Raw genomic sequence first — 15,094 nt, 5'->3', positions numbered from 1 at the left:
GCGATTTATTGGAGCTGAGTATGTCTTCGAGACTAGATCGAGAAGCCACATAACTCATAGCGTATATCACGCCATTGTGATTTCCTTTCCTATTCTATCGCGCCTCCGACTGATTGGGCATAGAATCTCAAATCTTGTCCCACGTGCCTTGTTTTGGACTGTAGTGATAAATCCCGCCATTTTGGCTTAACTCACACTAGAAATTTATGACAGTTAAGGCGTCGCCTATCCCAAACGAGGTGTACCACCGAACATCGAGATCTACGTATGTGGGAGAAGAACAACAATTTCTTTTGTCATGAATTCCATAATATGTGACGCCACCAAGAGTGAACACTTCTTTTTCGTTTTGCCTTCGGATTCCAAAGCCCGCTCCAACAGACCGCATATGTTTACGCCGCCGTACAAGAGACCACCGCTACAGGCGCTCCATCTAATACCTGATTCATGCCCCGTCGAGAAACTGCAGGATATGCACTCAATCACCTGCATGAGTTCGGCTGCAATCTTGCAGGATGGTGTCCACAGGTTTAGTCATTTATTGGAACACGTTTAAACTCTCCCTCATGCAGGCAAGTTAATGGACCGAACTATGGGCAGGTAAGCTTCATTCTTGTAACATTAAATATTGCAGCTAGAAAGTAAATTACAGACCGCACGTCAGGAGATCTGTAAGCAAAGACCAGTTCAGTGACAGAGGTTTGCAATGCTTCCCCCCTCTCCTAACACACAGCTCCGTGTGGCGGGCGCATCGGCACTGTCTTCGTGAATTTGCTTCATCGATTCTGTCACGGTTCCTTCCCCGCGCCTGAGAAGGCAAGAGCCTAGTGAAAATGCGAGTTCAGGGTCTGAGTCTGGGTCTACTTTCAACGTAACAAAATCAATGCACGCATGAGTCCACCATCCACGACTCTGCACATGTCACGTCAGCCAGTAGCTACAGTGTTCGGTGGAACCAGAATTGGCAATAGACCGCTATTCACGCCAGAGAACGGCCTTGATAGATTCCTCAACATCCTAGCTGAACACAGAGTTACCACCATCGACACAGCGCAGAGCTACGGCAATTCCGAGATTACAATTGGAAAAGTAAAGGCGGGCGATAGATTCACCATTGACGCAAAATGGAGTCCGTTGTGGAATGAACCTGGCACGGCGTGGGCCACGCAAGCTCAGATCACAAACTCTGCTAAAGACAGCATCAAGAAGCTAGGAGTTCGTCAGGCATAATCCCCTTGTCCTCCTGAGGGAGGTAGGATTATGTCTCTAGAGTCCGGCTCTGTAATCAATTCGAAATTTTTTTGCTAACTCTCACTTCGAGGTTGATATCTTCTACCTTCACAGGCCTGACCCCAAAACACCCGTCTCTGAAACGCTCGCTGCAGTGAATGACGTATATATAAGTGGTATCTTCTGTCGCTTCGGGCTCTCCGGTTTCCCGGCCTCTGAAGTTGAAGCTATACACAATCACTGCGCCGAAAGGGGCTACCCTCTCCCCGCAGTCTACCAAAGCAGCTACAATCCCTTCAATCGAAACAAAGAAACAGTGCTCATACCGACCTTGCGCAGATTGGGCATGTCCTTCTACGCATACGGCCCATCGGCTGGGGGGTTCCTCGGTAAGACTGTGGCACGAGCTGAGGAGATGACACACGATACAGCGCAAGTCTCTGCGACTTGTCGGCCGTATATCGGCAACCCCAAGTTTCTGGAAGCACTAATCAGGTGGAATGATATTGCAGATGGTGAGGGTGTGAGTGGAGCTGAGCTGGCGTATCGATGGGTTGCATATCATTCAGTGCTAAATAGAGACAACGGCGATGCGCTGATCATCGGCACTAGCAGTCCGGGTCAGCTGGATGAGTCACTGAATGGGATCGAGAAGGGTCCGCTCAGTGGCAAGGCATGTGCTGATATTCACGATATCTGGGAGATAATAAGAGGTCAGTCCTGAGAAGCTATGTGGATAGATATTGTTTACTACTTTGTGAAGATGTTTAACATCAGATAACATGCGTAGGAAGTACTTAGCAGATTTTAAGAAGCCGATATCACAGACTAATGGTGCGAATCGTGGTAGGTTTGAGAATGGAGTAGTTTCCCTTTTGCACAAGCCACGACCTAATTTCCCCTACCTTGGTAACTTGCTTCCAAGACTTAAGCGGTGAGTAGGAGATGCTTGTTCGGGTTCACTACCCTTCATTCGTTCACAATGGTTGGAATAACATCATCTGCCACCGGCTCAGGGTCTTGGAACTTCAGGTCCTTCTCAAAATCCTCAAGTCTGAACAGCCAGGCCCACGCGACAATGGAACTTGGCGTGTCAGATTTGAGAACCCCCATGAATCCATTCCAGTCCACTTGCTCATCTACGCTCCAATCCATGAAGCAAAAAAGCTGAGGGAAAACATCCTTTGGGTGGTTCCACAAGAAAACCTTCAGGTCATGTAGGATATAACCTTCTAGGCCCAGAAGCTCCTCAATGGTGCACTCTGGCCCATAGACCCCAAGCTGATCACATAGCTGCTGGAACGCTGGTTTGAAACGGACGTAGGGAAACCCCCGAGGGTCTATCTTGTGCAGGCGCATGATTGATAGGATCGCTAGAGCAAGGACAATCTTTGACCTCTCCTTGTCTTCTTCTAGATCAGGACACAGGCAACACTCGGAATGCCGCACTAGCATCCGCCGTCCTGTGGTCCGGCTATGCGTCTTTGGCCATCGGGAGCGTTCGATCACGGGAAACGAGCAGCCCCAGGGAAGATAGGCTCTGGAAGGCGATCGAAACATAGCTCGGAACCCAATACTACAAATCTTGCCAATGTGAAACCACTTTCTGGTAGCGTAACCCGGTATTACTATTTCTGAATGCCCGAGCGGATATGCTTTATACTCGGGGGGAGATGATCTTGTCAAGTACTTTGACAAAGAATGCACCATGGACAGCCACGTTGCTCTCGTTTCAGCTAATGCATTGTTGAAGACAAAGACACAAGGACGACCGCTTTACCACTTAGTGTTGGAACAAGCCACGCAACAGAGTGAGACATATTTTCCCCGTGTCGCAGAGCAAGTACTAGATGCTGAAAAAAGACTGCGCCGTGGTTCCAGACGTGTTAAAGCAAATTGCTACAAGTCCGCATATATCCCTAGGAGGCGCCTTGGTGGCCACAAATGCTGTCCACATTTACCTCCACCGCAAAAGTTTCCCCAGAGGTCTTCCTCCATGCTCAAATACCGCCATAACCTCATTGTTTCCCACGTCGAGTATACCAGGCCAGAAACTTGACGCACCGCTGATGAGCATCGGCTTGCTCCACGCTATCCGGCCACCGTGCAACCCGCCGGCCACCGCCGCCTTGACGGCTGCGTTCTTGGGCCAGTCCGCAGCCATGGCATCCTCATCCGTCATGAAAACGACCGCCAGCCCACCGTTACCAAAGTTCGCGATCTGCGGCGCGCCTGCGTTCCGCCCCCACGGCGGACAGTAGACCACGCCTCTCGAGCCCCAGCTCGCTCCGTCGTCCCACGAGACGGCGTACTCGATACTGAATGTGCCATGTCTTGTCGTCTCGAAGACAATGACTAACGCATCCTGGCCAGATGCCCCATCCCGTACGCTGACGATGCCCTGCATGCCATCGCGAAGCCGCTCTTCCGGGCCATGGCATCGCAGACACTGCGGCGGGCTCCACGTGGCCCCGCCGTCCCGCGAAACCACCCGGAACGTTTCCTGATTGTCGCCGGCCAGCTCGGCCGAGTAGGTGAGCTGCACGTCGCCCTGGCGGCCGAGCCGGATGAAGGGCTCCCAGAGCCCCATGCCGCCGGTCTGCGCGGCGCTCTGCTCGGCGGCCTGGCTGAGGAAGTGCCAGGTGCGGCCGCCGTCGCCGCTGCGGCACACGGTGATGCGGAAGTGGGTGGGCTTGCGGGAGCCCGGGTCCAGGTCGTGGTTGCGGAAGGCGCCCAGGACCGTGGGGCCCGGGCCGACCTCGCACAGGAACAGGTTGTCGCAGTCGCCGGCGCCGCGGGCCACCTCGCCCCAGGGCGCGAACGTCTGCGCGTTGTCCGTGCTCCGCGAGACGTGCAGCACGCGCTCGGCGCCCTCGAAGCGTGTCGACCCGCACAGGATGCTGCCGTCCGAAAGCCGGCAGAGCCGCGGGTAGGTGCCGCCGGACGGGTGGAGCTGCCGTGCGTCCTCGGCAATGTGGCAGGGATATGCGGCCGCCCCGGAGCCCCCGGAGCTAGGCCCCGGGCCCTGATGCTGCTCGCCCACGCCGAGCTTGTTCAGGATCTTTTGTGCAAACTGTCCGGGCATTGTATGTGTGCAAGAAGACTTCAATAATGGTGTAGAAATTCAAACGACTTTGACAGTTATGGCAGTTAACTACCTAGGTAGCAATCATCAGCTGCACGGACCTGCGCATAACAGCTGTCTCAACTATGACGACTATCTCCACATTTTCGTCCGATGTTAATTGACGTTGAATCATTGGTGTGACTAAAATAAGTGGGAAAGTAATGGGTGACACGTGAAAGCAATAAAACAAGCGAGGGGTTTGCTGCCGTCTGCCGATAGCCAATTGCCGTCGTGCTCGAGGCTGTTTATTACCAAGATAGGCAATCATGTCTGAGTAACGTAGTGACAGGGTCGCCACCCAATCATGGCATTCTCGTTCTCGGCGTTTGTGTTTCCACGATGCTCTAAGGGCCTGCTTGGTAGCACATAGAGCTGATATGACCCCATATGTCTTGCTTACCCAATGTCGCCGTAACCAGCATGAGTTAAGTATTCCAGGGGAGAGGCCCAAGAGAGGAGAGTGTATGAATTTCCTGCGCGCTGTATCTTCGAGTTATTATATACGTATGACGAACCCCCAAGAAATACCTGGAGTCCCTATGAGTGCGATCGGCGCGTGCATTAGTCGAGACTGATGCTGGGTCCTTCGCCAGCACTCCGATGATACGACGCGACCAGAGCGAGAGTCAAAATGAGCGAAGCACATTATGGTATAGTCATGGACCCAGTGTGTAGCTTGGTGCTGGTACAGTGAGCACACCCCTGAAGAGGTTCTGCGCGGTTGGGAGCCCATACTTTGTCTCTCCACAAAGGCACAGGCAACGCGGCCTGTTCTGCGCCTCAGATGCTAGGCAGCAAAGTGTCGATGTGCTCAGGATCCCTCCGCCGCACTACGTGGACAGCATTACCTCATCAAGCAAGTTGAACTTTATTCACACGGCCACTATAGATGTATCAAGGGGCCCATCCAACCCAAGTAGAAGCACATTGGTAACCCCCCTCAGGCCGCAATTAGGCGCGAAGCCCGTGCCCCCCTGGCGCCGACAAACGTTTGTGGATCGTCGACGGCGCGGATTCCCTCCCGCTAGCGACTGTGGGGGGAAGGACGATGACTTGCATCGGCTCAGCTAAGCGAAAGTGCGAAACTGCGGCACCGTGGGTAAGGGATCGTGACCAGCCAATGTGGTGGCTTCATGGCAACCGGATCGGGCAACTGTCCGGTGCGGCTGCTGCAGGCTGGCCCCGTAGGAAGGGAGCGTGCATGATTGTTCAGCAGGCTGCAAGGGGATGATCAGGAACAGTTTCAACCCTCGAAAGCAGGAACGACGCGGGGCGATATATCGACAGTCGCAATTGTCCAATAAGACGGGGGACGTCACAGAGGGTCTCCGGCACAACGATGTCATTGGCTGGTAGTGTTGATCGTTCAAAAGCCTTGTCTTGGGGCTATATGAAAATGCTATAGTACATGAATTGAATGTAGTGTCGTAGTTGGCAATGTTGCCAGAGCCACAGTAATCAATCTGTATGGCGCCTTGGGGCTATACATCTGAAGACAATAATCTATGCCAATCCTCCCAATGTCAATCATGCCCGGCGTAATCGACAGTCGTATCAATCCCAGCATACCCAATAGTATCAAATCCCTAACGCCGAACTGTATGCGTGTATGTGTGTATATGTGTGTTTCTTTGCTTGTTCGTTCTATCGAGAAGATGAACTAGTGGGTTCTCTCCTTGCTGCTGCTTTTTTGGCTTTTCTCGTATGTCGAATACCCTGGGTGAGGGTCATAGGCGTCCCAGCTTCGACCACCCCCATTGTGTACAATGGTGTCTCCTCTGCGGGTCGAACTACCTTTGTAGTCTTTGGCCTTGGAAGTTCTGTACTCAGTGTAGGAGTTGGGCGAAGAGCCACGAGAACTGTCGGACGAACCCCCCATAGTGTATGAGCCGTAGCGGGATGAGGAAGAACTGGTGTAGTGGGATGAGGACGGGCTCGAGTAAGTGTGTCTAGAGGAGCCAGACGAGGACTTGGAGTAGTAGTGACGGTCCTCGACAATAATAACACTAGACTTGGACGATTTTCCGGAACCCATAGAGGTGTATTGGTTGTTTGAAGTGTGAGGAATACTCAAGGCTTGCTTGTGCTAACTGAAGAAGCGCTGAAGGAGTTGGTAGCCCGTAGGATTTGGTTTAGTTGTGATGAGGAACTGAAGGACGAGAGAAAACAAGTAGAAAGGATCGAAGGATCTTTATAGACAACGGGTCACAGTAGAAAACGAGACGGCAAGCAAGCTACCCAAGATAATTACTTGAAGAGACTTACCGACGAGGTACCACAAGGAGGCATTGGAGCGCCAGCCAAACTGGCTGTGCTCCCTGCTAGGCAGACAGACCTCAGGTATCCATGATGGGCGGCCGGAAACGCGCGAACGAAAGTATGTACAGACCGAAAGTGACTCATGCCTGGACTTCCAGGTGAATGGCGAGGCAGCATCTGGAATTATTCAAAGCGACAGAAGCATCACTGGAGCAGGTGACTAGGCACGTAGTGGGGCTATGGCCGCATTGGGGGCCATGAGAGTTAGGCAGGACAGCTGGGGGTTAATAACTCAAGACATGGAGAAACAACATCAGCACCGTTGGGACCGCTGCAAACATGTATTTACATGAGGCGCAGACGCGGTGGCAAATGAGGCCCAAGTAGAAGCAGCTCTGTGTTGACAGAGGCGAAGGCTATGGGGGACATTTTGGAGGTGCAACGGCTAGGACGATCTCACGTGCATCTCAGGAGAGGTGGTGGGTGTAGGTGCGCTCTCTCAATCTTGAATCTGGCCAGCCGTGACCCGAGGAATCGGGTGCGCGGTCGGCTGCATGGTGTCAATTCTGCAGCCCCAAGCAGGCTTTCGATTGCCCATGGCTCATTTGGGGGTGGTTGCGGTCGAGAGTCCTGGCGACGTCCTACGGCCAGGACTTTCGTGAGCAGACAGGTCAATGACCCTAGGAGCGCGCAATTGGCAAAGCAGTGCGGGTCAATTGACAGTCGACGAGAAGCGACGCCGCTGGGCGGAATTGGGTGTCATTGTCCATAGAAGCTAGACGCATTGGAACTCTCAATTCAGCCTTTGCTTTGGTCAATCGAAGTTGAGTCTGCCTGAGGCCAGGCAGCACGCAGGCACGGGGTAACGCTCTGGCTGGCAGCCTACTGGAACCTTCACTAGGGGCATCCCGGAGGGGCTTGGTTCTCATGCCGCCGCTTAAGTTCGGTCAGTGTCTTCGTCGTGAGTCGCCAATCGAGAACAAACGCCAGGGCCCCTGGGGCTTCCCAGCGCAGATGTGCCATCTCCAGTGAGTCATCTGGGTCTGCGGTGATGCGCGGAGAAGTTATCACCAGAATGCGATGGCACGGAGTGCTTTGGCCCTGTTCGCCTTTTTTCAAGTTCGAAGAGTGGCTGGAGTGCGGTGCCAGCAGGTGGGGTCCAGCCCATCACTTCCATCGAGGGGCTCCCCAAGGTGCAAAAAGATTGCTCCTTGCCGGCCGGCACTTGATTTGCATGAGGGGTGCAAATGCCCATGTGCTGCTCCTGAATAGAGGGCGCACAAGATCATGTTGTTCTGGTCGGTGTCCAATCTAGTATGCTACACCAAGTACCCATTCAATGTCGTTGTTGGTGGCCTTCCTGCAGGGGAACTCGCTAATGACGTGGGTTCATGCCACCACCCATCTTTCAGGGTCCTCGAACTGCGATTGCATTTCAAGACAAATTTTTGGAACAAGATGCAGGCGTTGCACAACTTCTCCCCCCTTCTAACTTCACCACTGTGTAATCGCCCACAACGGCAACCAGTGAATCCAGTCGGCCAGTGTTGGCGCAAAAACAGAGCACTGCCACCGGCGATTCTTTCGTAACGGAGCTGAAGCGCAACCAGACGCAAGGCTGCCAGGCAGAAACAAGGTCGAATAACTTCTGGCGAACCATCGGCCAAGCCGTCGTGGTTAGCCCAAGGGGGCTGTGAGGACCAACAGACGGGAGTCTGGGAGCCGTCAGGCCTCGACTTACACACGGATCCGTCTCGTAGACTCGACGTAGTTTTTCCAGGCGGCGCAGCTCATATCTGGGTATCGTTGACAGCACAATGGTGCTAGGCGTCGACAACTTCACTTCACAAGCGTTCCGTTCCGCAAAGCCAAGCCCCGTGCTTTGAAACAGAGCCTGTCAGCTGGCAGCCTGTCGAGTCAGCCGTTGACGTCAATGGCCCCCAAACCCGACTCGACCCCCGACGCCCCTTATCCCCGCCCCCAGAGCTTAGCTGGGGGCAAGCTGTAGGTAGTTGCGGTAGACATCGCTGAAGACAGATATCGACAAGCTAAATCTGGCACCGTCACCGCTACAACACACCCTCCTCAACCAATCCTTCCTACCTTTCGACGACTCGACCCGCCAGCCAATTCGCCAGGATGCAGCGCCTCCTTTTCGCTCTCTCCCTCCTCGCCTCTGCCGCCATGGGCGTGGTGGGCGCCGAGCTGGGCGTCGAGATCACCCAGGCCGTCGAGTGCGAACGCCGCACCCAGAAGGGCGACACCATCGAGGCGCACTACCGCGGAACCTTGGCTTCCAACGGCGAGAAGTTTGATGCCAGTGCGTAGCGGCTGCGCGCCTTTCCCTCGGCGTGCACAAGACTCACTGCGATACAGGTTACGACCGCGGCAGACCCTTCAGCTTCAAGCTCGGAACTGGTCAGGTCATCAAGGGGTTCGTTGTGCACCATGACACGCGCGCGGGCGGCAATCTGTGCTGACGTTATTTTTAGATGGGACCAGGGCATGGAGGGCCTCTGCATTGGCGAGAAGAGGTAAATGACGGCCACGACCGTGTCCACCGAGCACCTGAAATCTGACAAGTCGCAGGACGCTCACCGTCCCTCCCGAGCTCGGTTACGGCAACAGAGGCATGGGCCCCATCCCGGCCGGTTCGACTCTGATCTTCGAGGTCGAGATTGTGGGCATCAAGGGTGTCCCCACGCCCGAGAAGATTGTCACGAAGCCGCTGAGCAGCGCCAGCTCTGCCGCCAGCGAGGCCACGGACAAGGCTTCTGCAGGTGTCGCCGAAGGCATTGCCAGCGCCGCCAGTGCCGCTGCCAAGGTCGCCGAGACCATACTTGTCGACACCGACGACGTCCAGGAGCACAACGAGCTATAGGCCGTGCTCGCCCGGGATGTCGCTGGAATGCATGCTGATGCTGGGGAGGCGGTGGTAGATCATGGTTTGCCGTGCCTGAGTATGCGCAACCCAGGACTCATATGTGACGAGCAATAGGCGACATACACATAGCTTGTTCGTGCACTCATCACAACAGAAGAAAACACCTACCTCCTACCGATTGACCACTTTGAAAATGCAAAAACAATGTGCCTCGAAGTAGAATTGCTACCAGATTCAAGCTTGACGCCTGGCGTGGATGCCGACTACAGATTGTGCAAGTGCACGACTTGCTGCCAAGGTCGCCTAACTACATACAGAGACCTAGGTACGGAGTAGGTCCCCATCGCAACGCTCTGTGTCGGACGCGCATCCCGGCCCCGTCCGGCATGCCGCAACTGCCGGGCATTGTCTCAATTGGTTTTGCCAACTGGAATGCTCGCCTGGCGCCGTGTGTATGTGAAATACCGTCGGCCGCTTCTTTGTCTGCAACGCATCAGCAGCACGCGTTGGACGTCCCTGTCATTTCCACGCTCTGCTCGGTACAGGGGTCCTATGTCCTACGGGCGAGGAACCGAGGAAGCTGCTGGCTGGGTCCCAAACCCAATGCGAAAGTACTTACTTAGTTGGTGAGCACCAAAACGTGAGACCCTTAACTTAATGAAACCACACCGCACCGTCCGTCGCCCGCCGACGCCAGTCCTGCCCGTAATTTTTTGGGCCAATTTCTCCCCACTGCCTCTCGACGCGCAGCCGCCACGCTTGTTCTCTGGTATCTCGCAGTGCACAGCAATTGAATATCCAAGAGCAGAAATGTCGCCGTAGTTGAGCACTCTCTGAGCGCCTGGAACGCTCCCTTGTCGGATTCATGGCTTCCCGCCACCATCGCCTGGCGCCAGCCATTCGCGCCGTGCGTCCCTACTTGCCGCCGCTGAACTTCATCACGCTGCACTACGCCTACTTCATCACAGTATGTCTCATTGCGTCGGTCATCTTCTGGGGCTCGTCGAGTCCCAAGTACAGCATCACCTACACGGACAGCCTCTTTCTGGTCATTTCGGCCATGACAGAGGCTGGCCTAAACACGGTGAACCTTAGTCAGATGACCACTTGGCAGCAGACGCTGCTCTGGCTGCTGATCGTCTTGGGAAGCTCCATCTGGGTATCAATATGGACCGTGTTGGCGCGCAAACACGCCTTTGAAAAGAGGTTCCGCGATATAGTACAGAGATCGCGCCTTCGATCCTCGAGGTCTTTCAACAAACAGAGCAGAACCTTGACTACGGATCTGCCCCTGGCCAGGAAGCTCACCCAGACATTTGGCAAGACCAAGCCTCCCGTGGCCGCCGATGGGGGCAATGAACTCGACGCTCGCCGTATCACTGTCCAGAACCCAAACACTGGGTCTTCTACGGTCTTGCCCATCTCCGGGCCCTTTGCGCCCCAGAAGATGGGAGAGCCGGTCCCAAAGCCGGAGGAAAGCCCAACCGCCGATGTAGCCCCGGGGTCGCCTGCTGAGCGGCTCGGTTCCGCCCGAGATCACATCGTATTTGCCGAGGATGCTCAAGCAACCACATCCGGATTCAGCCAGGGCGGTGGCCTTTCTCGCCGGCGTGCGTCTGTCCCGGATATCTCGAGCCTGGAGGGCGGGAACCTGGCACCTGCGCCCAGCCATCGCCAATATCTCACCCCCAAGAAAGTCGGGCGCAACGCGCAATTTCATGATCTCTCAAGCGAGGAGAGAGAACACCTCGGTGGCACCGAATACCGGGCTCTGAAGGTGTTGTCCATCGTGGTGCCGCTGTACTTTGTCGCCTGGCAGGTGCTCGGATGTGTTGCCCTGGGTGCGTGGATCGCCAACAACCAACCGCAGCCTGCCTTGAATAACGGTATCAACCCGTGGTGGAATGGAATCTTCAATGGCGTGTCTGCGTTCAACAACTCCGGGATGAGTGTGCTCGATCTCAACGTGATTCCCTATGGCAGCTCGTATTTTGTGCTTGTCTGTATGGGCGCCATGATTCTCGCTGGGAACACGGCGTATCCGGTCTTCCTGCGGCTCTGGCTCTGGAGCGTGCTGAAACTGCTAGAGTGGCTGACGTACGAGGAATCGTTCCGTGACCTCAAGCTTACTCTCGAGTACATCCTCAAGTATCCCCGGCGCGTTTACACTAACTTGTTCCCTTCGAGGGCGACATGGTGGCTGGTCTTCATGTTGTTTGTACTCAACGGAACGGACTGGGTTGCATTTGAGATTCTCAATCTTGGCAACCCTGCACTTGAAAGCACACCAGTCGGTTCTCGGATTATTGATGGACTTTTTCAGGCTCTCGGTATACGGCACCCCTGTAGACTTGTTTTCATTGACATCAGACTGACCCTCTGCAGCGGTCCGCTCCGGCGGTTTTTACGTCGTTTCCATACCCACCTTGTACATTGGGCTCCAGGTCCTGTATGTGCTCATGATGTACATCAGTGTGTACCCCGTTGTCATCACCATGCGGCACTCCAATGTTTACGAGGAACGGTCTCTTGGTATCTACGCCGACGACATGGACTCTTCTTCCATCGACTCGACGTCATCATCCCTGCGCGGTGAGGGCATTGCGCCTGCGAGCGTTTTCGGCCGCGCCCTGCGAAAGGTGCTGGGCGATGGGTGGGATGGCGTCGGCGCGGCTTCCCAGCAACCCAACGACCGTGTCCCAGAGACCCGCACCAGCTTCATCAGCCATCAGGTCCGCGGTCAGCTGTCCCATGACCTCTGGCTTCTGGTGATCGCCGTCTGGGCTATCAGCACCATTGAGACACGCCACTTCCTCGAGGATCCCGCCACCTACTCAGTGTTCAACATCATCTTCGAGGTCGTCTCGGCCTACGGCTGCGTCGGTATCTCGGTCGGCGTGCCGTTCGACGCCTTCAGTTTCGCCGGCGGATGGTATCCTGGGAGCAAGCTGGTTCTGTGCCTGGTCATGTTGCGTGGTCGACATCGTGGTCTGCCCGTCGCACTAGATCGGGCTGTGCGCTTGCCGGGCGATGAGCTGGGACGCACAGAAGAAGAGGATCATCGGATCCGGAGGAGCATGTCCATGCGACGCCCCAGCACGGAGTATCGAGATGCAGACGGGAATGTTTAGACTTGATTCTTGACCTAGCACTTCGCTCAAACAAACTTCGAACGGTGGGAAGATTCACATACAGGCGCTCGAGTGGTCTACGTGGAAGTATACCCAGTTCGGCCAAGGCTTCTACACGCAGATAAAGACATAGATATTTTGACTTTCCGATAGATGCTGTATACCCCCTTTATGCAATTACATATCTCATGATCATAATCTCATTATGCTGTTCTCCGAACAGAGCCTACCCAGGCCCTCCTTGTACGGCCTGTTCACGTTGAGAACCCTAGCCGAAGAACAGCTTCTTCTGCCGGGGATCCGCTGCAGCGGAAGCGCCGCGCCCACGCTTCTTGTCACCAGCCCCCGTCTTTGCTCTTTTCGTACCGCTGCTGTCCCCTCCTTCGCTCCTGGGTGCGGGACTGCCGACCTCGGCATCCCGCTGCACGGCGTCTCGGATGGTCTGCCGCGACAGACACAGGTCGATGTGCTCGTTGAACTGCCGCTCGTCGGCCGCCTGGGGCCGGCTGCAGATCGGGCAGTCCCACCACTCCTCTTCCTCCTTCGGTGGGGCTTTCCGCTTCGGGTTGGGCGTGATCTCCTTCCCGTGGTGACGGTAGTTCTCGTCGTCGTTGGCCGGCTCGTTGCCCATGAGCGCCGAGGCGGTCGCCTCCAGCTCCGCGTCGGCGCCGTCCAGCATGTCATCGGGCCAGGTCTCCCATTCGCCGCCATCTTCCGCGGGAGAGTCATCACCCACCCTACGGCTGGTTGCGCTTGGATCTGATTCACCTGACTCGGTGCGCTTGGGTTTGAACCCGAAGAATGCGCGGGTGTCTGGCTTCTTGGTGCTGACAAGCTGGGTGCAGCGCAGGCCCATGAGCCGGAGTTTCATGCCGGGCATGTCCTGCTCGAGCTTGGCGAGGATGGGAAGGGCAAAGTTGTACAAGTCGTCTGCTTGGTAAATAGCCTTGGGTGTGACGACTTGCCGCGTGAAGACTTCGTACGTGTGGAGCTTTACCTTGAGGCACAGTGTGCGGCCTTTGCACTCCGCGCGCCGCATGTCTTTCTCGAGTTCGTCGGCGGTCCATCTCAACTTCTCACGAAGCTGGACGGGATCCGACATATCGCGGAATGTGCTCTCGGTGCCTACGCTTTTCCGCTCGTAGTCCTCGGCGGGCTGAACGTTGGTCCGGCCCAGACCGAGATGGCACATCATGAGAAATTCGTATGTTTTGTCGCCGAAAAGGTGCCGCAAGTATTGTCGCTGGCCCCAGATCTCACCGCAGGTCTTGACCCCTATCTCAGACAACTCCCGCTCCGTAACTCTGCCTATTCCATTTACCTTCCGACACGGTAAGTCTCGCATGAAACTCATGATGGCGCTGCGATCATTGGGTAATCTATACTGGCCATTCGGCTTGTTCATATTCGAGCAGATCTTGGCGAGCTTGGCGTTGGCCGCGATGCCTGCCGACACTGTAATCTTGGCCTTCTCGTGTATCTCATCCCGCATCTGCTGAACGGCATCATCGGGAGAAATGTCATGCTCAGCACAATACTCGGTGATGTTAAGGTAAGCTTCGTCGATGCTCGCGCTCTCAAACCTGGGGTCATAGTCGGCAAGGACCTCGCGCACCTCGTGCGCCTTGGCCGTGTACTTGTCAAAGTTGGGCCGAATGAGCAGCAGCTCGGGGCACAGCTTCTTGGCCACGAATCCGGCCATGCCGCTGCGGCAGCCAAACTTGCGCGCGGCATAGTTGCAGGTGGTCAGCACGCCGGCGCCGACGGCGAACGGCACGTCCTTGAGCTCGGGCCGGTCCAGCTGCTCCACGGCGGCATAGAAGGCGTCGCAGTCGACGTGGACAATGTGCTGCGTCAGGTCGCGCGTCAGCTCGAGTTGCGCAATCAGCTGGTCGGCTTGCCGCTGCTCGCGCGAAAGGTCCAGCTGCTCCAGGCGCCGCTTCTTGGTCTGGATGGCGGCAATCTTTTGCGTCAGCACCTTGTCGCGCACCTCCTCGTGATTGAAGAACTTGGACCCTTTGGAGGCATTGTAGATGATCTCCGAAACCTTGGACTGGTCTACCGAGTCCTGGCCGGCCTTGGTCAGGGAGGGCCCCAGCAGGGAGTATTTCAATGTGCCATGCTCAGCGACGGTGGGGGTAGTCACAGTCGCCGTCGCGGGGCCATGGTCGTCTGTTGGTGGAGGACGAGAGCCGCTCAACATGGGCTCCTGTGCTTTGTTTTCATCCATGGTTCATGCGTGCCCGACATCAGCTGCAAAAGCAAATACATCGTACCTCAAAGCGATGTCATATTTGCAGCATCAGATTCTTTGAGTCGAGGACAAGATGACGCCGGCGATTGCCGACGCGTAGCGGACGCGCCATCACGTGACCGAACCACCCTTTTAGCAGGCAGCAGGACTGCCAAAGACCTCCAGTTGTCCCACGGTCCAATCTTTACTAAGTAAAGCCAGTGGACTCG

General features: G+C 55.6%; 5 protein-coding genes across 5 annotated transcripts; 3 read left to right on the top strand and 2 right to left on the bottom strand.

Annotated features, from left to right (window-relative positions):
• Positions 1-891: 891 nt before the first annotated feature.
• JN550_006391 (uncharacterized protein) lies at positions 892-1,954 on the top strand (the record flags this gene model as incomplete). Its single annotated transcript, XM_049318125.1, has 2 exons — positions 892-1,215; positions 1,322-1,954. 2 exons carry the CDS (start codon positions 892-894, stop codon positions 1,952-1,954), a joined length of 957 nt encoding a protein of 318 aa, XP_049171610.1.
• Positions 1,955-2,199: 245 nt separating this feature from the next.
• Positions 2,200-4,315, bottom strand: JN550_006390 (uncharacterized protein; the record flags this gene model as incomplete). The annotated part of the gene is made up of 3 exons (XM_049318124.1): positions 2,200-2,806; positions 3,192-3,548; positions 3,591-4,315. 3 exons carry the CDS (start codon positions 4,313-4,315, stop codon positions 2,200-2,202), a joined length of 1,689 nt encoding a protein of 562 aa, XP_049171609.1.
• Positions 4,316-8,755: 4,440 nt separating this feature from the next.
• Positions 8,756-9,497, top strand: JN550_006389 (uncharacterized protein; the record flags this gene model as incomplete). The annotated part of the gene is made up of 4 exons (XM_049318123.1): positions 8,756-8,936; positions 8,993-9,050; positions 9,109-9,150; positions 9,206-9,497. 4 exons carry the CDS (start codon positions 8,756-8,758, stop codon positions 9,495-9,497), a joined length of 573 nt encoding a protein of 190 aa, XP_049171608.1.
• Positions 9,498-10,365: 868 nt separating this feature from the next.
• JN550_006388 (uncharacterized protein) lies at positions 10,366-12,631 on the top strand (the record flags this gene model as incomplete). Its single annotated transcript, XM_049318122.1, has 2 exons — positions 10,366-11,830; positions 11,886-12,631. The coding sequence occupies 2 exons, from the start codon at positions 10,366-10,368 to the stop codon at positions 12,629-12,631; spliced, it is 2,211 nt and encodes a 736-aa protein (XP_049171607.1).
• A 268-nt stretch (positions 12,632-12,899) lies between these two features.
• On the bottom strand, positions 12,900-14,861 carry JN550_006387 (uncharacterized protein; the record flags this gene model as incomplete). Its single annotated transcript, XM_049318120.1, has 1 exon — positions 12,900-14,861. The coding sequence occupies one exon, from the start codon at positions 14,859-14,861 to the stop codon at positions 12,900-12,902; it is 1,962 nt and encodes a 653-aa protein (XP_049171606.1).
• Positions 14,862-15,094: the final 233 nt, after the last annotated feature.

This window comes from Neoarthrinium moseri (genome assembly GCF_022829205.1).
Source record: "Neoarthrinium moseri strain CBS 164.80 chromosome Unknown scaffold22_Wmoseri_CBS_16480, whole genome shotgun sequence".
NCBI classification, from domain to species: Eukaryota; Fungi; Ascomycota; class Sordariomycetes; order Amphisphaeriales; family Apiosporaceae; genus Neoarthrinium; species Neoarthrinium moseri.
The sequence above is the reverse complement of the archived record's forward strand: the minus strand, read 5'-3'. Positions and strand labels throughout refer to the sequence as shown.